Genomic DNA, 22,340 nt, shown 5'->3' on the forward strand with positions numbered 1-22,340 from the left:
CACCTAACAAAAGACTGATACATTTAGAAGTTAATTGATTTTAGCTGTACCATTTCTTTATGTCTAAAAGATCCAGTGATACATGTAATAAGTAAGTATAAACTGTGTATCTTGTGCCAGATGGGCCTCATAACATACAATGTGCTTGCTAAGCTGAGAAAGAATAAATGGAAGCTGATCTCTATGTCCAGCGAGAGACACCAGCATGTAACGTGTATGACAGTAACATATATGACAGCATTCTCTGTTCACTACTTTTTTTTAAATTTTTTTATTTTTATTATTTATTTGAGAGCGACAGACACAGAGAGAAAGACAGATAGAGGGAGAGAGAGAGAATGGGCGCGCCAGGGCTTCCAGCCTCTGCAAACGAACTCCAGACGCGTGCGCCCCCTTGTGCATCTGGCTAACGTGGGACCTGGGGAACCGAGCCTCGAACTGGGGTCCTTAGGCTTCACAGGCAAGCGCTTAACCGCTAAGCCATCTCTCCAGCCCTCTGTTCACTACTTTTGTACAAGTTGAATACAGGTGTTATCCGTGGGTACACTGGATGAAAGGATCATTCTATTTGAGAAAGCTGAACGGGGTTGCCTTCAAAAAAGAAGTGGTATTTGAGCTGGACCTTACAGCATTAAAGTATGGCTTTTAAAATTACCCTGTATGATCTGGAGAGATAGCTTAGCAGTTAAGGTACTTGCCTGCAAGGCTAAAGGACCCGGGTTTGGTTCCCCAGGACCTACATAAGCCTGATGCATAAGGTGGCACATGTGTCTGGAGTTCATCTGCAGTGGCTGGATGCCCTGGTGCACCTATTCTCTCTCTCTTTCTGTCCCTCTCTCTGCCTATTTCTCTTAAATAAGTAAAAATTAAATGTATATATGTTTTAAAAATACTTCTGTAAGAGAAGAGGTAAAAGAGTAATTGGGTATGAAGACTGTGTACAGAGACTGAGAGACAGGAAAGGGACTTGGGTTTTGTTGTAACTAGAGCACAGAGTGTGGTGGCTTGGTGAGAGCCCTGGAGAGGTAGGTTGAATGCCAGGCTATATAATTAACAGGTCTCGTCTTCTCCCTGTTTCAGGGTTGCCCAGGTCTGAAATGCCCTCTGGCACCCATTTGAGCCAGTGCAGTCTTACAGGGCCTCCCAGATCCTCTGTACTCCAGGTCTAGCTTATGCAAGGTGCTCTGCGGGCCTGTGCCCAGTGCATAGAGTCTAGGTGACATGGAAGTCAGCCCTAAGAGCTGCTAACAGCTGCCTACTGTGTGTGCAGCCGAAGAGCAGAGATGGCAGTGGAGTGGACTGTGATAAGTCACACTGAAGAGTGCTTATTCTATGCCAGCCACTGTGTTAAGGACTTTTAGTGTCTTTTTACGTATCTTCACAAGGTGATACAATGAGTGCTCTCAATTATTACTTCTACTTTTATCAGAAAGAAAACTGAGCCTTCACAACCTGAATGATGTTGCTTAATATTATGAGCTCTGGGCTGGAGAGATGGCTTAGTGGTTAAGCGCTTGCCTGTGAAGCCTAAGGACCCCAGTTCGAGGCTTGATTACCCAGGACCCACGTTAGCCAGATGCACAAGGTGACACACACGTCTGGAGTTTGCAGTGGCTGGAGGCCCTGGCGTGCCCATTCTCTCCATCTCTCTCTCTCTCTCTCTCTCTCTCTGTCTGTTGCTTTCAAATAAATTTTAAAAATTTAAAAAAATATTATGAGCTCTAGTAGCAACCGAGCTGGGCCTTGAACCCCGATCCATGGCCTCTGTTCTGCTTCTGAGAGAGGAGGGCGAGAATCCATTCTAGATTTTTACCATGCTTTTCATAAGAAGCCTGCATTTGCTGTCCACTTGAGCATCTGTGGTCTTTACACCTTCCGAGGTTGATGAGGAATGGGGCCAGAGGGCAAATTTAAAATGCAAGGCGGTGAGCAAGAGCCGCCCTTCCCGGGAGCGGCACAGCACCGCTCAGCAGCGAAGCAGGTGCAGGGTGTGGGCAGGGAACGTGTCTGCTGTCCACATGTGGGTTGGAGGGCATGGGGTTGTGAGGTCAAAGCAAACAAGGAGGTGTGTGTGGAAGCAGCTTGGGTATCGAGGAGCTTGGACAGATGTGGTGCTAGCATCGCCTTCAGCCAGCCAGCCGCGGAAAGCGTCCATGAGCACCTGCTGTGCTCACGGAGGCACGTGCAGTGTGTTTGCGCTTAGTGAACATTACTGGGACTTGAGTAGACAAGATTCCTTCACTGACTCAGGGGTTGGACCAGATGGCCCGGCGTGGCGAGAACAGCTCTGCCGGGGAGCAGGGAATCCAGACCGTATAACTTTGCTGCCGCTCCTCTGGGGCTCTCCTCACACGTGCTCTCCTCAAGCTTTGGAGATGTCCCGGCTGCAGATGGCAAGTGAGTTACAAGTGCAAATATAGGCTTCGGAATGGGACTGTGTCATTTTAACTGAGTTTCCCAATTCACTAGCTTTGTGATCTTAGGCAAGTTATTTAATCTGACTGCCTCAGTTTCCTCATCTATCAGGGAGAACTGGGTGTTTGTGATGAGACAGTTACTATAGGTACCTGACATATAGTTAATGCTTAATAGACATTGGATGTTGTTATTTATCCAAATAGGCTCATAAAGTTATCAGTTACTATCGTGTTTCTTAAAATATGGCATTTGGAGATCTGCTCAGTTCCCAACATAGTGGAATAGAGACTTGGAAGGTGAGAGTTTTAAAAAGGCATATATTTCAAACAGAAACACAAACATGGACAAAAGTACTATCTGAGTCCTTATGCCCTGAGTGAGCTCAGTATCTCTAAGAGCATCTGGGTTGTCGTACACAGGAATTCTAGCAGTGTCTGTGATGGCTTTGCTGATGCCTTCCTGGGCACCAGGACTGTATAATCTATATTATGATTTCACTAGAGGGACCCAGCAGACTCATATTGTCAAGAAAGACATCAATGGGCTTTAGGGATGGCTTAGCAATTGTTTACCTGCAAACCTAAAGGACCCTGGCTCAATTACCCAGGACCCAAGTAAGCCAGATGCACAAGAGGGTGCACACGTCTGGAGTCCGTTTGCAGTGGCTGGAGGCCCTGGTGAACCCATTCTGTCTCTTGTCTGTCTCTCTGTCTGTCTGTCTGTCTCTCTCTCTGCCTCTTTCTCTCAAATAAATAAATAATAAAATAAATACAAATTTTAAAACAAAACAAAAAAGGACATTAAGACTTTCCACATAGTATTGTCACTTTCACTTCACAACTCATTTATTTCCAAATGTCTTCATGGCCTTGGATAGAATCTATTTGGATTCTTCCTTATATTTTCCTTTTTCAAAACAAGGAAACTTTTTTTTTTTTTGGAGTGTCTTGTTATGTAGCCTAGGCTGGCCTCAAATCACAACCCTTCCACCTTAGCCTTCTAAGTGCTGGGATTGCGGGTGGAGGTCATCTGCCTACCACCTAAGAAAAGAAAGCCTCGTAAGCACATTGTGTATTGCCTGCTGTGTTGCTGTATTGGCTGTTTACATGGTTTCTCAGAAATGGACACTGAATTGCTGTTGATTGGTGGACAACCACAGTTAGAGGAGGAAAGTAGCATGCCCGTCGCTGTGACCAAGTATGTGACAAGAGGCAGCGCAGGGAAGGAGGGGCTTATTTTGCTCAGTGACTTAAGGGACACAGTCTTATGGCAGGCAAGGCGTGCGGCAGTAGCAGCCGGAGGTGGCCGGTCGCAGTGCGTCTGCAGTCAAGAAGCAGGAAGAGACGCACACTGCTGCTCTGCCTGCTGTCTGCTTGTCATTCAGGCCAAAACCCCAGCCCATGCGGCAGTGCCACCCATGTTCAAAGTGGGCCTTAAACTTTCCTGGAAACACACTAGAGGCACAACCAGAAAATGTGATTCCATGGTGCTTCTAAATCCAATCAAACTGACCAAGAAGACTAGCCACCACCAGTCTGTTCTTGTCAGTATGACACACAGACACATCACTTTGAATCATCATGGTCTATCCTGGCCCCTAAAGTCTCATTTTCGTCTCACAGGGCAAAATGCATTGAGTTCACATCTAAAAGTTCCCAATACCATTTTAAAAAAAGTCCAAAGAACCAGGCATGGTGGCGCACGTCTTTAATTCCAGCACTCGGGAGGCAGAGGTAGGAGGATCACCATAAGTTTCAGGCCACCCTGAGACTCCACCGTGAATTCCAGGTCAGCCTGGGCTAGAGTGAAACCCTTTCTTGAGAAACACAAGGGGGGAAAAGTCCAAAGACTCAAGACTCAAGACTTAACTGTAAGGCTCTATAAAAATCAAACTGTAGGTGGGCTGGAGAGATGGCTTAGCGGTTAAGCGCTTGCCCGTGAAGCCTAAGGACCCCGGTTCGAGGCTCGGTTCCCCAGGTCCCACGTTAGCCAGATGCACAAGGGGGCGCACGTGTCTGGAGTTCGTTTGCAGAGGCTGGAAGCCCTGGCGCGCCCATTCTCTCTCTCTCCCTCTATCTGTCTTTCTCCCTGTGTCTGTCGCTCTCAAATAAATAAAAAATGAACACAAAAAAATTAAAAAATCAAACTGTAGGTTACATACTATGCAGTGGCGCAGAATAAGCATCCTCATTCCAAAAGGGAGGACGGGCATAAAGCACACAAAGACTGGGCTAACTCAAGACGGAAACTCAGTGGGGCAAGTACCGAAGCCCGACGCTGCGTAGCCAGTATCTGGGGCTCGTGGCAGGATCGTGTGAGCTTCACTGACGCTGAGCAGCTGCCCCTCCAGTCCTGCGCTGCGGCACACGTAGCCTTTTTCTTGCGCTGACTCCAGCGGTACCTGCGGCTTCCCTTGGTGCCTGTCCCATCCTAGCATCTCCAGCATACTGTGGGCTCCATTGCAACCTAGGCTTCACTTTCCCAGCTCCATGCAGTGGTTTCTCAGGGCTGCCTTGTAGGACTCTGACCTTACCTTGCCACATATTGTCTGGCCTCAGTGACTTTCCGGAACCTCGGCACCAGCCTACACGACCCCCTCGCTCGTGCATCTTTTATGCCTGTGACCCCATGCGGGCGGCGTTGCATGTTCTGCTGCCTGCATGAGAAGTAGCCTGACCCCCTTGTCGTACAGTGGCAGGGACCTCTGGAGGCCTTTGTTGCTGCTGCCGCGGGTGACTGTTTTTGAGCAGAGGACTCCTTCAGTGACATTCTCAGTTCAGGCTCCCCGCCATGGGATGGTGGCCCTCTTACTCAGGGTGGGTCTTCCCTCAGCTAAGCTTTTCTGGAGGGCTGGGGAGAGAGTGCTTAGTTGCTCAAACACTGGCCACCCAGGCATGAGGATCTGAGTGTGGGTCCCCAATTCCTATGTAAAAATACCAGCCACGGTGATCCGCGCCTGTGATGCCAGTGTTAGGGGACAGGATGGGGGATCCCTGGGACTAGTTGGGTGGCTTATCTGTCTGAATTGGTGAGCCCTAGATTCATTGAGAGATGCTGATTCAAACAATAAGGTAGAGAACCATAAGAGAGAGATGCAGTGTTGGCCTCTGGCCTCTCTACACATGTACACACACGTGCATAAAATGCATGCATCCATAAGCACATGACACACACATGTACATTCGAAAAAAAACTTTCTGGAAATGCACTTGTAGACACCTCATGTGTTTCCACAGTGATTGTAAACCCTGTCAAGTTGACAGTGAAGACCAACCATCACAGTAGAGCTGAGAGAGTCAGGTATACGTAACAGGTTCATGCATATGAGACTTTGTGGTCACAGAAGTCAGCTGAAAAGAAGAGGGTCCAGGCCAGCACTCAGGAGACAGAGGTAGGAGGATCACTGTGAGTTCGAGGCTAGCCAGGGCTAAAATGAGACCATACCTTGGGGGGGGCGGGGAAGGAGAAGGATCAAGTAATGCTAGAAATCAACATAGTTAAGATCTAGGGTCTAGGTTCTGGAGACATTGTGAGTACGAGTACCAGTTATATCTAGATAAAAATCAAAGGGTTTTAGCTCTCAACTGCCCTCTCACAGGTTGGCCAGATTTCCAGGCCCCCAGGTGTTCCTAAAGCAGGAAGGTCATCAGATGCCTGCCGGCTACCTTTGCTGAGATGATAACCTCTCAGAAGGCAGAGAACCTAGTGGACTGGAGAACCACCCTCCTAAGTCCCGTGTCCCAGAGCTCACCAGAGACTGGATGACGGGCAGTTCTTTCAGAAGCTCACTTTTCTGTGTCAGTCTTCACTGTGCATGGAGTGAGTGCTCTTCCATATAGCATCCTTTTCACGTTTATGTACCCTCTGTTTTTTAAAGTTACTCATCTTGGCGATAGGGGTGAGAACATGCTAACAATAAGTGGGCCACATGTAGTGCTGTGTGTGTTTGCAGTGTGCTTCGATTGGTCGGTTTGTACATGAATGTGCTTAGTACCTGCCTGTGCATGGTGATCCATGTGGACTCCACAGAGCAGACAGTTCATCTTGAATTAACAGTAGCAATGCTTCCTAAGTCATGTGTTCCAAGCCCCACATTGCTACTTAGAAATGAAAAGCCTATGCTTTTTAGAAGGCTCATTGGATTCCGGCATGACACATTTATTAATACTCCATGCCATAATTTGTTAAGAGCTGTTCCCCTGCTCTTAATGGGCTTTGTGCTCAAGTGTATTCACTAGCTGTTGTTATAAACGGATCTTCCCCCTTGGGCAGTAAACCACAGTCCAATTTCAATTTCCTTTTAACTCATTTGCTCCGCAATGATCTAATTTAAGACAGATTAAGTAAAATACTATTGGATTTTATGGGCACCAAGTGATTGTTCCTTAAGAAGTATTCTCATGAAAGTCGGAAGCTTGTTGTCCTTTCCTGCCGTATGTGGGTTTGGGAGGATCTGGTGTTGGAACACACTGTTGAGCTAGAGACAAACTTCCTCTTTTGGACCTCACAGTTTAACACTAACAGTGAAAGTTTAATTAAATAGCCATTTGGATGGTTTAAATTTTAAGTTTTGTTTGTTTGTTTTGTTTTTTTTTTTTAATGAGAGAGTATGAGAGCACGCATGACAGAGAATTGGAGTGCCAGGGCCTCCAGCCACTGTAATCAAACTCCAGAACAGTACACCACCTTGTGCACCTGGTTTACATGGGATCTGGGGTGTCAAACATATGGGTCCTTAGGCTTTGTAGACCATCACCTTAATGGCTAAGCCATCTCTTAAGTCGTATGTAATTTTAAAGTCACGGTTTCATGGGTCTTACCTATGTGTTAGTCATTGATCCATCACTGTGACAAATACCTGAGAGAAGCACCTTAAGGGAGGAGATGTTTATTTTGGCTCATGGCTTCAGAGCGTTCAGTCCACTGTCAGCTGGCTGTGTTGCCTGCAGGCCTGTGGTGAAGCGGAATGTCATGCCCAGTGAAGGAAAGCTACTCACCTCATGGCAGCCAGGAGTCAAGTAGAGGGGACAAGACAGACCCTTCCACCTTCAGGAAGCTACTTCCTCCAGCTAGACCACACCTCCAAGTTTCCACCACCTCCCAGTAATACTGTCAAAGTATAACTGTAGTCAGTGGATCAATGCATTAAGTAGGTCAGAACCCTCATGATTCAGTCACTTCCCCAAAGTCCAATTTCTTTATACTGCCTGCATTGGGCACCAAGCCTTCAAAACCCGCGTCTTCAGGGAGCATTTCATTCTCAAAGTGTAACACTAGCCAGTGTTTCTCCTGTGTGTACCGTTCTTCACCCTGGAAGATGATGCAGTTGTCAGGAGACTACTCCTTGCTGCCCCCTGCTGATGCAAGTGAGGTTCTCGAACACTAATATTAAACATTGATGTCTTTGGTCTTGACAGAACAGAAAGGGCAAGATAACTAGCTTGGGAGAGTGCTGCCAGCTATAATGGGAAAAGGTAGCTAGGAATAGGCTTGCTCCTCAAGACTGCTTTACTTCCTTGAACTTCACTGTGGATGCCCTGTGACCTTCTAAATTGTAGCATTATAGATAAGAAGGCTAGAATGGACCTGGCCACACCCAACAGACAGCCTTGTCCCTCAGGTTTTGATGAGGAAAGTGAGATCCAGGGGGGATGCAGTGGCTCACCTGACCACTCAGCTGGGAAGGGGTAAGTGGAGAAGGCCGCAGACATTTCAGGGCCTCAGCTGGGAGATGACCTGCTGGCTCCCAGAACCTGGTGGGACAGACGTCCTGGATTCTTGTGTGTACTCACTTAACCAGAGGCTCTGGAGGGGGGAGTTAGGAATCTGTGGTTTGTAAAGAGTTGCTCAGATGATTCCTGCACAACCAGTCTGGCCTTAGTCAGAAGCTGGTACTAACATGTGCCATGGACCCGATCAGCCCTGCCATCTGTTTTTGTGTGGCCCACAAGCTAAGTATGGTTTTTATATTCCTGAATAGTTGGATGTGTGAAAACTGCATGAAATTCTGTCAGAACACAGCCACTCTTGTTTGTTTATATGTTGTCAGGAGCTTCTGTGCCCCACAGTGGCAAAGTTGGTCTGTTGCCTCAGAGACCGTACACCCTGCATAGCCTGAGCACTTACCACCTGCGCATTTGCAGACAAAGCTTGCCAGCACTGGGTGTTTCTGCTTCTCACGTAAGACCCTCAGACAGCAGGGTTCGTGGGGCAATTTCTAAGCTTCAAGTACTGGTGTTGTTTCAAACACCATCTTGCTTTAAGCAAAAGGCATGTTTATGAAATCTTGCATGTAAATTATTGGTAAATATAATTATTTAATGAGAAAGTAAATTATAGTTAACTTGCTACTAAAAATGTAGAGGATGTGCTTTCATTTCAAGTTTAGTCTGGACTAGATGATTGCTTCTGACCAGAGAAAAGATCTGGTTTTAGATGTGAGGAAGATAAAGGATATAATTTAGAAAAGGGGGGCTGGGAAGATGGCCCGGTTGGTAAAAGTGCAAGCATGAGAACTTGAGTTTGGATTCCTACCACCCATATAAAAACTGAGTGTGGCATCTGTAATCCCAGACCCCTGGGGGCACACACTGGAGGATCCCAGGGCCTTGCTGACTAGCTGGTCTACACAAATCAGTAAGCTCCAGACTCAGTGAGAGACCTTCTCTCAAAAAATAAGGAGAATGGGGCTGCAGAGATGGCTTAAGACATTTGCCTGTGAAGCCTAAGGACTCAGGTTTGATTTCCCCAGGACCCATGTAAACCAGATGCACAGGATGGTACATGTTCATTTGCAGTGGCTAGAAGCCCTGGCGCACACATTCTGTGTGTGTGTGTGTGTTGTGTTGTGTATGTGTGTGCATTGTGTACTGTGTATGTGTCTCTCTCCCTCTCTTTCAAATAAATAAACAAATAAAATATTTTTTTAAAAAAATAAGGTGATGCTGGTCATGGTGGAACACGCCTTTAATCCCAGCACTCAGGAGACAGAGGTAGGAGGATCACTGTGAGTTTGAGGCCACTCTGAAACTACATAGTGAATTTCAGGTCAGCCTGAGCTAGAGCAAGACCCTACCTCAGAAAACCAAAAATTAAATAAATGAAATAAGGAGAGTGATTGAGGAAGATACCCAATATCAACCTCTGATCTCCACACATACGCACACATATGCATGCTTGCACATGTACACACATAAACACACAGAAAAAAAAAAACATTTGGAAAAAGGTTATCATAGGTGATTTTTACTCTGTATGCAACATTATATTATGAAACTTGTACTTCATACATAATGTTCCTAATAATTAGCTTCTGTATTTGCCAAACCATTGTGTGTGTGTGCGTGTGTGTGTGTGTGTGTGTGTGTGTGTGTGTGTGTGTTTTAATTCACCACAGGTACCTAGTTTCCTTCAGGATCTGCACTCTTCTGCTTGTCAGTTCTTCATCATAGTAATTCAGAATCCTAACTACCAGGTCGGGCATGGTGGTGCACGCCTTTAACTCCAGCACTCAAGAGGTTGAGATAGGAGGATCGCTGTGAGAAAGGGGCCTACCTGGAGCTACAAGTGAGTTCCAGGTCCGCCTGCGTTAGAGACCCTGTCTTGAAAACAATACCGAAAAAGAAAACCCAAAAAACAAACAAAAAACAACCCCAAAACCCTAAATCCTAACTACTTTTTCATCTAAAATATAAATGCTTAATCTTCCTGATTTCTCTTTTCCTTTTTCATCTTCTCTCCCCTCAGATAATAAGCATTTGTTCATTAACCAGTCCACACACATTTGTTGAGTACCTTCTGTCTGTAGACACCAATTCTATCGTAGGAAATACCATTCATGCACCACCAGCCCTGTATTTCCATCAGGAGCACACTAAAATAAGAGAAATGAAAGGTGAAGAAAGTAAGTTGCATTTTAAAATCCTATTGCTTGTCTTTTGGCAATTTAATCAAGGCTTAGCTTGCTGGTTTTTAGGTCCTGGGGCATGGGTCAGTGGTCTTCTCATTGTTGCTTAGCTACTTTATGTATTATACCCAGAGGCTTAAATTTCCCATTCTCCAGAGACTTGATCCCACCTCCCCCTCCCTCACCAGCTTCATTGTCTACCATGTCGTCATGAAAATTGCCACCAAACTAGCACAGTAAAAATCATAAAGAGGCTCCAATCTTGGCATAATATACCGCTCTTTGTCACATGACTTTTATAGCTGGTATCCCTCCCCTGAGCTTTTGTAAACGCATACAAGCTACTAATCTCTCCTTCATCCGTACTTCACAAGAATAGTATGAGATTGAATGAGAAGGTTGTTTGAAAGATCTGGCATTTTCACAGAAGGAGTTGCTATAGAAACACAGAGGGGTCCAAGTACTTCGGAAAGAGGGAATGTTGTGACCTGTTTATTTCTTCAGGAAGCCAAGAAATGGAAAAGTCACAGCTCTGCCCTTGACCTGTTTCATGCTAACCACAGATAGTCTAGTTCCTTTTGCTTTTAGGGTTCAGCTTTTTCTTCAGTGGACCCCTGCAGAACTGGCTCTCCAGTGTAGGGAGAGTGTTACTGCAGTGTACTACCAAACACAGGGTGGCACAAGTGGTCATTACCTGAATGTTTAGTGCTTCACGCCAGCACCACCTTTTCGCTCAGAAGAGACTGGCCCTGGCACACTAGGAAAGGATAAAATAGAAGATTAACAAGAAAGGAGTTTGTGGCAGTTTGATTCAGGTATCTCCCATAAACTTAGGTGTTCTGGATGCTAGGTTCCCCAGCTGATGGCAATTGGAAATTAAAGCCTCCTGGAGGCAGTGTATTGTTGGGGGCAGGTTTATGGATATTATAGCCAATTTCCCCTTGCTATTGTTTGGTACACTCTCCTGTTCCTATTGTCCACCTTATGTGGGCCAGGGGGTGATGTCCACCCTCTGCTCATGCCATCATTTTCCCCTGCCATCGTGGAGCTTCCCCTCGAGCCCGTAAGCCAAAGTAAACCTCTTTTTCCCACAAGCTACTCTCAAGTTGGGTAATTTCTACCAGCAATGTGACAGTTGTTGTTTTTTTTTTTTTTAATCTGCCAATAAGTCGGACATGGTGGCACATGCCTTTAACTCCAGCTCTTAGAAGGCAGAGATAGGAGAATTGCTGTGAGTTTGAGGCCAGCCTGAGACTACATTGTGAACTCCAGGTCAGCCTTGGCTAGAGCACGACCCTACCTCAAAAACACAAAAACAAAAATCTACCAATAACTGTTCATTGAGAGTGCATAGACTGAGCACTGTGTTGGAACTGTGTGAGGAAATGTGAGATTGGTTTGTGCCCGAAAGGGGAGAAAGGAAAAAGAGAAAGAAATAAGCTATGAATTTCTCACAAATGGTCTTTATTAGGCTAAGGAAACTTCTTTTACTTGTTTATCATTGGTTGATTTTCATATGCTAGGCCATCTTTGCACTCCTGGGATGTATCTCCCTTGGTCAGGATACACAAGCCAATATATGTTGCTGGTCTTGATTGCTAGCATTTTTGTTGAGGCCTTCAGTGACCATATTCATAAGTCAGCCTGGAGTTTTCTTTTCCTGTGATGTCATTATCTGGTTTTGTATCAGGGTAATACTGACTTTACAGAATGAGCTGGAAATTTCTCTTCTATTTTTTAGAAGCCTGCATTAATTCTTTAACATTTGGTAGAATTCATTAGTGAAACCATCTGGTCCTGGGCTTTTCTTTGTGGGGGTTCATTTTTTTTAATGCATGGTGCAGAAGAGTATTTATAGTGTGATCTCATTTGAGGGAGAGACTTTTTAAGGATAGATGCTAATATTTATAAAGAAAAATTCTGGAAGGATATAAAAAACTGGCAGCAAAGTATCATTGGGTAATAGAATGAAACTTTATCTTACATTTTTTTAAAATTATAAATACAGCATTCTAAATTGAAGCAATAAGAAAAACTACTTAAAATGACTTGCACTTGGCCACTCGCTCTGTGAATTTTCCACTGGTTTCATCTCCTTAGGGACTCCTGCTCTGGTAGGCCTGGTGTCTCAGCAGCATGGAAGCGCCTGCGCCCTCGGCCATGTTCTGTCTCCTGTCAACACAGAATTACTTGGCAGGGTGGGGTAGTGGTCAAAGGCATTTGCTTACAGCACTGCTTGTCAGCGTCCTAAGGACAACCCCCAGTCAGTTATGTGGCTGTACGTGTCTCACGGTCGCCTTTCTCTGTGACTCTGCGTGTCTCATGAGTCTCCTTGGCTTCTCCACCCAACTCATCTGCCTAATCAGTTTCTCTCAACTCCTATTTTTTCCTTTAGGACCCTTCCCAAGGAGGTTCCTACCTTCCTTTGGAGCATATCCAGCTCATTCTCCACAAAATGCCCTCTAGGGGTCAGTGCGTCTCCCCTGCTGTTTCTCATAAATTTTTTGTTGTTATTGTTGTTTTTTCTTTTTTAAAAAAAATATTTTTATTTGTTTATCTATTTATTAGAGACAGAGGGGTTGGTGGAGAGAGTGAGAATGGGCACACCAGGGCCTCCAACCACTGCAAACAAACTCCAGATGCATGTGCCACCATTTGCATCTGGCTTACGTGGGACCTGGAGAATTGAAGTTGGGTCCTTAGGCTTCACAGGCAGGTGTCTTAACTGCTAGGCCATCTCTCCAGCCTGTTGTTTTTTTTTTTTTTTTCAAGGTAGGGTCTCACTCTAGTCTCAGGCTGACCTCAAACTCACAATGATCCTCCTACCTCTGCCTCCCAAGTGCTGGGATTAACGATGTGCTAAACCACACCCAGCTCATTTTTTTTAATCCAAAATCATAAGTACTTGCTCACATATATCTTTATATATTTTTTTATTTATTTATAAGAAAGGGAAAGAGAGAGAGAATATGAGTGCTCCAGGGCCTCTAGCCACTGCAGACTCCAGACATATGCACCACCTTGTGCATCTGGCTTATATGGGTATTGGAGAATCGAATCTGGGTCCTTAGGCTTTGCACATTAAGTGCCTTAACCACTAAGCCATCGCTCAAGCCCACGTGTATCTTTCCTTTAAAGTACATTCTAGTCAGTCTTGTGTCCCTGAAGCGTAGCACTGTACTTGGCACAGAGTAAATGCTTAACAGTAGTTGAATTCAATTCGGTTCACAAGACAAGGCAGTTTGGGTAGGATGAACAGTGTGACAGAGACGAGAGTTATGTGTTGCTGTAACCTGTTCTGGGGACATGAACTAGTTTGGCTTGATAGGAAGATTCATGCTGAGAAATACAATTGAATGATTCTGGCAAGGCTGATGTTGGAAGCTCTTAAAAGCCAAATCCTGCAGACTTAGTGAGTAAATATTGAATGAAGTATGCTCCTCACTTCCTTCCAGTCTGCCCAACTCTCTCTTCCCAATAGGGTTACCTAACCACCCCCTTTAAAGTAGTCACCTCTCCATTCTTTCGTCCTCTGCCCAGCATTCCCCTTTCTCCATAGCGTATCTTCTGTATATCACAGTCGGCATAATTGACATTCTCATTGTGTTTCCTGTTGATTGTCCTCCCCACTGGCATATAATCTCCCCAGACTGTGACTGTCATGTTCAACGATAATTTCTAGGCTCCCACAACATTGTCTGGCACATAGTAGGTGCTTAGTCATCACTTGTTGAGGGAATGGATCCTAAATGAACTTCTGCATCCTGTTCAAACTGGCATGGATAGGCCAGTCTTATTCACATGTGAAACTGCTTCTTCTATTGCGGTAGCTATCTGTGAAACATCAGAGGGGGAGCAAGAGGGAGAGGGAAGGTTTCTTACCATAATAACCAAATTGGATAGTAAAATCATAAGAACCTTTGAGTGGGTTTATTTTTTGATTAGAAAAAAGTATAGTTTTGTGTGATGATCAATATTCAAGCTTTAATGATTTCTCTCTTTTTCTTTCTCCACAGACCTTTGTAGTATTAAACAGAGGGAAAACTCTCTTCAGATTTAGTGCCACGCCTGCCTTGTACATTTTAAGTCCTTTTAACCTGATAAGAAGAATAGCTATTAAAATTTTGATACATTCATATCCTTTTATGCCTGTGTGAGTAAGTGCAGCAGCAGCATGCACGGTCGCCTGCGTGTGTTTCAGGGTTTGACAACTGAACTGTCCACTCAGCTCTCATCCTACCAGCCAGAGGTTTCAGAGTGAAGTCCTGCTGGATCCAAGCTGAGCTTCCCCAGAGTGCTTTTGTTTGTTTTCTCAGATGACATCATCATGGAGCATAGAATTGTGTTGGCATCAGTATGAGGGACAAATTAAGATGGTAACCCTTTTATTGAAGCCATGGGATTTTAGGCATTTCATCCCATGGCAGATCCAATATAAGAATTTTTTTGAAAACTGTTTTTTAAATTTAAAAAAAGGTCAGTTTTTATTTATTTGTTTGAGACAAAGAGGGAGAGAGCGAATATGGGTATGCCAGGGCCTTCTGCCACTGTAAACAAATTCCAGATGTATACACTACTTTGTGCATCTGGCTTTACATGGGTACTGGGGAATCAAACTTAGGCTGTCAAGGTTTGCAAGCAAGCACCTTAACTGCTGCAATTTCTCCAGCCCAAAAGCTTCTTATTGAATTACAAATAGCTGAATGAATGCTTAGAGCTCTGCTCTGAATTTTTTTTTTTTTTTTTTTTTTTTTAGCAGAAAGCTTAGGAAGTACCCAGTAGTTTTCAGATGACATGGTCTGCTTAGCACAGAGGTTTAGATGTGGATATGAATTTTTTCTTGGATTTTTTTCCCCATAAGTAGGAAAGTTCTGCCCTTTATATCTTACTGTTAGGGAAACATGATGTATGAGAAGTGGTGTTATCAACTTCGCATAGTGACTTTGAACTTGCATCACTGGTGCTTAATTTAACAGCACCAAGTCCTCAGCCCCATGCTTCAAAGAGAATTTCACCTGCAGGGAGGACGAAGGAGAAACCAGCATTTACAGCTCAGTGAGTTAGCTGAGTGAGCCGCTGCCATGTCAGAACTCGAGGAACTTAGTGTCCTGGATCTGGAGTCTATGATTTATCAGGCAGCTTCTGAAATTGAGAGGTTCACAAGCAATAATTTGCAGGGGATTTCATCCCTGTCTGGACCAGAGATGGAGTGGGGTTTTGTTTTTGTTTTTGTTTTTTTCTCTCTGGGTTCTAAAGAACATATATTGTCCCCTAAAGAACAATCAGCTGTCATAAAAATATATAAGTTTAGATAGGGGAGCATTTTCTTTTAAAAATTCTACTAGTAAGCTAGGTGTGGTAACACATGTCTTTAATCCCAGCACTCAGGAGGCAGAAGTAGGAGGGTTGCTGAGAGTTTGAGGCCACCCTGAGACTACATAGTGAATTCCATGTCAGCCCGGCCTCGAGTAGAATCTTATCTTGAGAAACCAAAAAGAAAAAAAAAATTCAACTAGTAAATATAGATGGGGAACGCCATTAACAAGAAAGCGAGTTGGTGAGAACTGGACTGTGGCTTCAGTGCTTGTTAAAGTGATAGTCTGAGTCTGAGTAACTTCTGCGGACCTGAGGCAGTTTAGTTTCTCTCAGTAGACAAGAACAGAAAGGGCTAGGAAAGATCCTGGGTGGAGCTAAAGTGGCAACAAAGGGCCAGGGAACCTTCAGAATGACTAGAGAGCCCTGATTCTCAGGAGTATAGGGTGCAGATGACCTAACATGTCACACTGCTCTTCCACGGGGGAAGAGATTCAATGCACACTGGCTGGTGTTTGTTCCAAAGTCAGTTCAGCCCATTGGAAGTTGTAGGGGACAAAGCAAACCATGAGACTCTATAGTTTTCAAGTAACTGGTTATGTAGGTTAATTAACGATAAGTGAAGACTGAAAAACACACGTGTATTTGTTCACCTGATGACCTTTCAGTCATTTCTAGCCACTGTAGGAAGCGTAGTCTGTACAGTATTTCTGCTCCACCGTTGAGGTAAAAAGTGGCAAGTTAATCCAAAGGGGGCAGAGCAGGGACAGTCCTTGGGGAGGAATGGCCGTCCTGCCCGCCCATGGTTCTCCAGCTGGGTGAGGACGCCCAGCAGCTTTCCCTGTTTGCTGGTGATGGAGACTTCATCCCGTTGCCTTTTCCTCCTCTTTGTGCTCTGTCTCCTTTCAGGCTGCTCGTTTAGACCTCGTGAAACCCAGTGCAAGACGGGGCTGTTTTCTGAGAGCAGAGGCAGGCCAGATGTGTGTACCCCTTAACTCTTCTCCACAGTGTTTAGCATGATTATTATGTGCACTATTTTGACCAACTGCGTGTTCATGACCTTTAGTAACCCTCCCGACTGGTCGAAGAATGTGGAGTAAGTAGCTCATCTTCTCTGTGTCTGCTTGTTTGTTTTAAGGGTTTCCAAGTCATTCAATTTTGTGTTTTGCCACAGTTTATCTATTGAGGGGGAAAAATGCAGTAACTGCCACTGTACTTCAGCGAGAAGGCTGAAGAGACACGCGGCACTTAGGAACTGCCTCCGAGGTGGCCTCTCGAGAGAACAAGCCTGCTCTGGAACGGCTGCCCCTCCTCTCGCTAGCAGGGACCTTGGCCTGCAGCCCCGTCACCACTCTGTGGCCTCTGTCACCGATGGCACTTGCTTTTTGAGTCCTCCAAGACTAAAAGTAGTTCTGGGGGGGGAAAAAAACATGAGTTCCGGGGACCTCCTCACCTGCTCCCGAGTGACCATGGCGCGGCTGCCTTGGAGCAGCATTCAGGTGCCGCCAGTGTGCCTGGGCTTTTGTCTGTCCCGCCTGCGGCATCCCGCGCCCGTTCTGTTTTGTGTGTTCGTGAAACCACACCTCCTCCGGCAAGTGTTATCTTAAAAGGCTCCCTGCAAGTCTCTGTCCAGAAATTACCTCAAGCTGTCCAATTCTTTGCCAGGTACACGTTCACAGGGATTTACACATTTGAATCACTAGTGAAAATCATTGCAAGAGGCTTCTGCATAGATGGCTTCACCTTCCTGCGGGACCCTTGGAACTGGTTGGATTTCAGTGTCATCATGATGGCGTAAGTTTCTTTGCTGACTTCATTGGATTTCTGGGTGTGATTTGCAGGGGGTGGGGGGGTGTACACATGTCAGTGTGGTAGATGTGAGTTTGTGGGCTCAGTAAAATGGGGTATTTTTTGTTTGTCTTTTTGAGGTAGGGTTTCACTCTAGCTCAGGCTGACCTGGAATTCACTATGGAGTCTCAGGGTGGCCTTGAACTCATGGCCATCCTCCTACCTCTGCCTCCCGAGTGCTGGGATTAAAGGCGTGCACCACCACGCCCGGCAAAATGGAATACTTTTTTTTTTCCTTTTTTTTTTGTTTTTTGGTTTTTTGAGGTAGGGTCTCACTCTAGCCCAGGCTGACCTGGAATTCACTATAGAGTCTCAGGGTGGCCTCAAACTCGTGGCAGTCCTCCTACCTTTGCCTCCCAAGTGCTTGGATTAAAGGCGTGTGCCATCACGCCCGGCTCGGGGTACCTTTTTTTTTGAGATTGGGTTTCATGTAGCCCAGGTTATCTGGTTATCCTGACCACCTTCTTAGGGCTAGGATTACTGCTATGTGCAACCACACCCAGTTCAAAATGCGGAATTCTTGGGTATGAGCTTATGACCGCTTCTTGCTCATGGAGCCCTCTTGGTTTGCAGGCAGAGACAACATGGTTATAAAGGGAGGCAAACAGATGCTTTACAGCAAGAAAGGAAAGAGTGATTGCCCTTATTTTATTAGCCTCGTATTTTATTACCACTTTTGACATTGACCAAGGTTCACACACCATCATTAAGGGGCTTCTGCAAAACATGAAATATTTTAGGGACAACCTGTGGCTAAAAATGCATTTGAGGCTTTCAGGTAAAAACATGGGTCCAAGTATCTAAAGTGGCATTTCTGGAAAAGATACCAGAATTCCAAACTTAGTAGAGACCATGCTCCACATAGGTGTGCTGGCTGCTCCTGGGAATTTGTGTTGTTTTAGCAGTGAGAAGTACTGCTTTCAGAAACTCAGCTGATGAGGACAGACTCACAGCAGGCTTTTCTTTCTTTTTGTTATTATTATTTTTTTTTCTTTTTTGGTTTTTCAAGGTAGGGTCTCGCTCTAGCCCAGGCTGACCTGAAATTCACTATGTAGTCTTAGGGTGGCCTCGAACTCATGGCAGTTCACCTACCTCTGCCTCCAAGTGCTGGGATTAAAGGTGTGTGCCACCACTCTCGGCCTGTGTTTTTTTTTTTTTTTTTAATTTCCAATTTGTGACAGTACTTGGTTTGGGAACATGGTGGGGGTCAGGTGTAGGTCTGTGTGTCTGCATGAAGATGTGTGAGAGGAGAATGCATTTGCATGTGTATGGGTCTGAGCTTCAGGTAGAAAATGTAGCCCACCATGAAATGTGAGTGAGTTATATGCACTACATATTTGAAAATGGAGCTCACTTTCTGTTATATAAAGATAATTTCTAGTTCTCAAGCATTATGAAATATACGTTGGTGTGCACCTAAAATCTGAATGTTCTTGCTAAGCCCGGAGCTGGTGATAAATTGGGCATGTAACTCAATATTTGCTCTGATCTCATGATCTGGATTTTCCTGAGCCCTGCTTTTGTCTGTCACAGGATAAAACTTCATCTGTAGACATGGCTGCAAACATAGGCATATAGCTCTTGGATAAGTCATAAATACTACCGTTTAGACATTTTTTTCCCCATTGTCAGCTAAGGAGCTACTCCAGTATGGATTTGTTTTTGTGGAGCTCCTGCTGCTGAAGTTTATCTCTGTTTCTTAGGAACTTGTTTCCAGTACTTGGAGACATAAGTCTTTGAACCATGTAGCCCTCCTTCTTACTCAAGAAGTAAACGGGGTGACAGTGAGGTCATTCCAAAGGGCATCAGCATGTCACTGTGCTGACAGGGTAAACCCTGCAACTTGCTGCTTTATCCGCTTTTTAGAAGGTACCCTTGAATTCTCCTTGCCCAGCTTTAAAGAACAATATGTGTCCCTTCAATGTTTTTGTATTGATTTTTTTTCTTTTTCAGGGACAAAGTGAAATCATAGCTTGTAAATAAGACCCTTTCTCCCCCACCCTCACACCCTCACCCAGGGGTGTCATTACAAGTTAACTCTGGTTTGATTCTGCAGGTATATAACAGAGTTTGTAAACCTAGGCAATGTTTCAGCTCTGCGCACTTTCAGGGTACTGAGGGCTTTGAAAACTATTTCGGTAATCCCAGGTAAGATGGCCCGGGGTTGGTGTTAGGTGTGGGGATAGGGCCCTGATGTGACGTATTGTACTTTTTGTTTTGTTGTGGTTCTGTGGTTTTTGTTTTCTTTGGTGTTTGTGTTTGTGTCTGTGTTTGTCATTTGTGTCTGTGTGTGACCTCCCTTACTACAGATATGTGACAGAGTTTGTGGACCTGGGCAATGTCTCAGCGCTGAGAACATTCAGGGTTCTCCGAGCTTTGAAAACTATCTCTGTAATTCCAGGTGAGAAAATGTGTGCATAGGCTGACTGCCGCATCTCCTCTTTCCTCCCATTCGTTTTGTCTGCCACATTCCAGACCAGTGCCAGCACATTTGAGATGGCCTTGCACTCTGCATGTGTTTCCTGGGATCCACTCTCTGGAATGGCACTTACCCTGGGCAGTTTTCTCTCGTCATGCTTGCCAGGCGTGCAATCCCCATTTCATCCATGCATTTGAAAAAGCACATGCTCAAGAGTCCTTTGGCTCTTACAGTACGTGAAGAACATATTACTTGAGTAGGCTGCCTCTCTGTGTACCAGTCATTTGAATTGTCGCCTCATGGAATTACAGTAACTTTGACATTTGCTTACCATCCCATTGCTTGTGGTTCTAGGCTTCCTATGGCATGGTTTGCTGATGGCATGTTATTCAAAGAATTATACCCTTACTTGTACTGTACTAATGGACTTCTTTCTCAAAGAAACCTACCCAGTTAACTAGTCAGGAATTATAGACAAATTTAAGAGCCTTGGAATTAGTGAGCCAAATTTTAATTGTTGTCCTCTGCTTGACTAGAATAAGAGCCAGTAGACATAGACAATGTGGAACTCAGGGATCGTTCCCACACATAAATCCCAATGAATGCTTGTACAGGCTGATTTAAAAAGTCAAAGGTAAGATACAAACAAAAAGAGAAACTTAAGGGGACCGAAGGAATGAGAAGGGCGGGTTGCAAGGTAGTTGGTAACAATCTATTTAAAATTTTTACCTGGTTGAACTAGCCCAGTACTTATAAACCTCTGGAAAGTTTTGAATCCCTTTTGAGATTGCAATGGAAATTCACAGACCCCTCCCCACAGTGCCCATTCATGAACCCCCCAGGTTTAAATCATTGCAGCTGGGTTGTGCTCCTCCTTCCCAAGGACCAGTCTGGAAATCTGGAAGGAAAGATGCGTGGTTAGTCTTTTAACCCTCAGATAGACCGGCACTAACTTCACAGAGGTGGAGACTGTGTTGTTGCTCTTGGGACTTGAGTAGGGTTCAGGAATATTCAGGAAGACCCTTTGGGGACCGACCTGTCCACTGTGGTTCCATAAAGACAGGAACTCAGAGATCAGAGGCATCCTAGTCCGGCCACGTGGTTCACCCCCTTGTGGCTGACTCAGAAATATTTCTCTTTTCAGCATTATTTAAGTAGTGGTGGGGGCAGGGAGCTCACAAAGTTAGAATAATAGAGCACACTTGAAGTCTGGTCTACTAGGAACCTCAGCGTGGTAAATGCTCAGGCCAGCCTTATTTTCTGAGGCAGCTGGAGTGACAGATCTTTACTTTCATTTTCCTCTGGTCTCAGTTCTCTTCTGGCCCCTTTTAAATATGATCCTGTGTTTTCTGTTCACTTCCCCCAGCGTACTCTGCAAGGCATCTGTCTCTTTATGTTCTTGTGATCTCAAAACTTCTCTTCCAGAATTAAATTGGAAAGCTATGTTCTGTTCACTAACTGGGGCAGCAGATGCTATCTCTAGCCTGACTCATCACTTATTTGTCTCTGCGTAGGGCTCACCTTTGACCAGGGCATTTGGGCAAGGTTAACTCTTGCCTAATGTCACGTTACTTAATATTCTAGTTGTATATGCACATACATAAATCTGTAGTGTCTAGAACACAGCACCTGGCCCCCAGCAGCGCTGCATAAATGATTGTATCAGCAGCAGTCGGAAACATGATAAAGAAATCTGAGGACTGGAGAGATGGCTTAGCGGTTAAGCACTTGCCTGTGAAGCCTAAGGACCCCGGTTCAAGGCTCGGTTCCCCAGGTCCCACATTAGCCAGATGCACAAGGGGGCGCACGTGTCTGGAGTTTGCTTGCAGAGGCTGGAAGCCCTGGCATGCCCATTCTCTCTCTCTCCCTCTATCTGTCTTTCTCTCTGTGTCTGTCATTCTCAAATAAATAAATAAAATATTTTAAAAAAAGAAAAAAGAAATCTGAGCACAGCACAAGGGTGTATGTGTCAAGATTTGGACATTAGCTTCTCAGTTTGAAATAGATTTCAAGATCCCTATTTCTAGAAGTGCCCCCAGTCGAGCTGGCTTTGAGAGGGGCTAACTGTACCAAGACTGGGATGGAAAGTAGCTCTAAGGATAGCGAAGCCAACAGTAGATCTCGGTCAGCAAGAGGCATGTTTGGTTTACTTCAAGTGTGACCTTCAATTCCAACCAACCCTTTCGCTCTCCATTCTTACCTTGTAGTTAGTAAGAGAATCCAGGAGTTGACATCTCATGAAGAACATTCCATGCAGAGTTCTGAACTTGTCTGTAAGGCCTGCAGAGGGCTGCTGCTGTATTCTTAGCTGCAAGTTACCCAGGTCTCCTTCTAAGAGGGAAACACCCTGAGGGCAGCATGGGCGATGAGCCCATCTCTTGCTTAAGAACCTCAGTCATTTTGATTCCAGGCTGTGTTGCTGGCACCTCGGGCCCT

The 22,340-nt window shown here is 45.0% G+C and overlaps 1 protein-coding gene across 4 annotated transcripts in view; it reads left to right on the forward strand.

Moving 5' to 3' along the window:
* Positions 1 to 22,340, forward strand: part of Scn8a (sodium voltage-gated channel alpha subunit 8) — a 210,483-nt gene that overhangs the window by 86,554 nt on the left and 101,589 nt on the right. For 2 of the 4 annotated variants that reach the window (XM_045151776.1, XM_045151778.1), the window contains exons 3-6: positions 14,341 to 14,459; positions 16,644 to 16,733; positions 17,303 to 17,431; positions 19,542 to 19,633. In XM_045151776.1, the coding sequence (XP_045007711.1) occupies positions 14,341 to 14,459; positions 16,644 to 16,733; positions 17,303 to 17,431; positions 19,542 to 19,633 (430 nt within the window). Of the gene's footprint in view, positions 1 to 14,340; positions 14,460 to 16,643; positions 16,734 to 17,302; positions 17,432 to 19,541; positions 19,634 to 19,794; positions 19,887 to 22,340 lie in introns of all 4 variants that reach the window. The other 2 variants (XM_045151775.1, XM_045151777.1) reach the window with 1 other exon arrangement.

This window comes from Jaculus jaculus, chromosome 6, assembly GCF_020740685.1.
Source record: "Jaculus jaculus isolate mJacJac1 chromosome 6, mJacJac1.mat.Y.cur, whole genome shotgun sequence".
Classification (NCBI taxonomy): Eukaryota; Metazoa; Chordata; class Mammalia; order Rodentia; family Dipodidae; genus Jaculus; species Jaculus jaculus.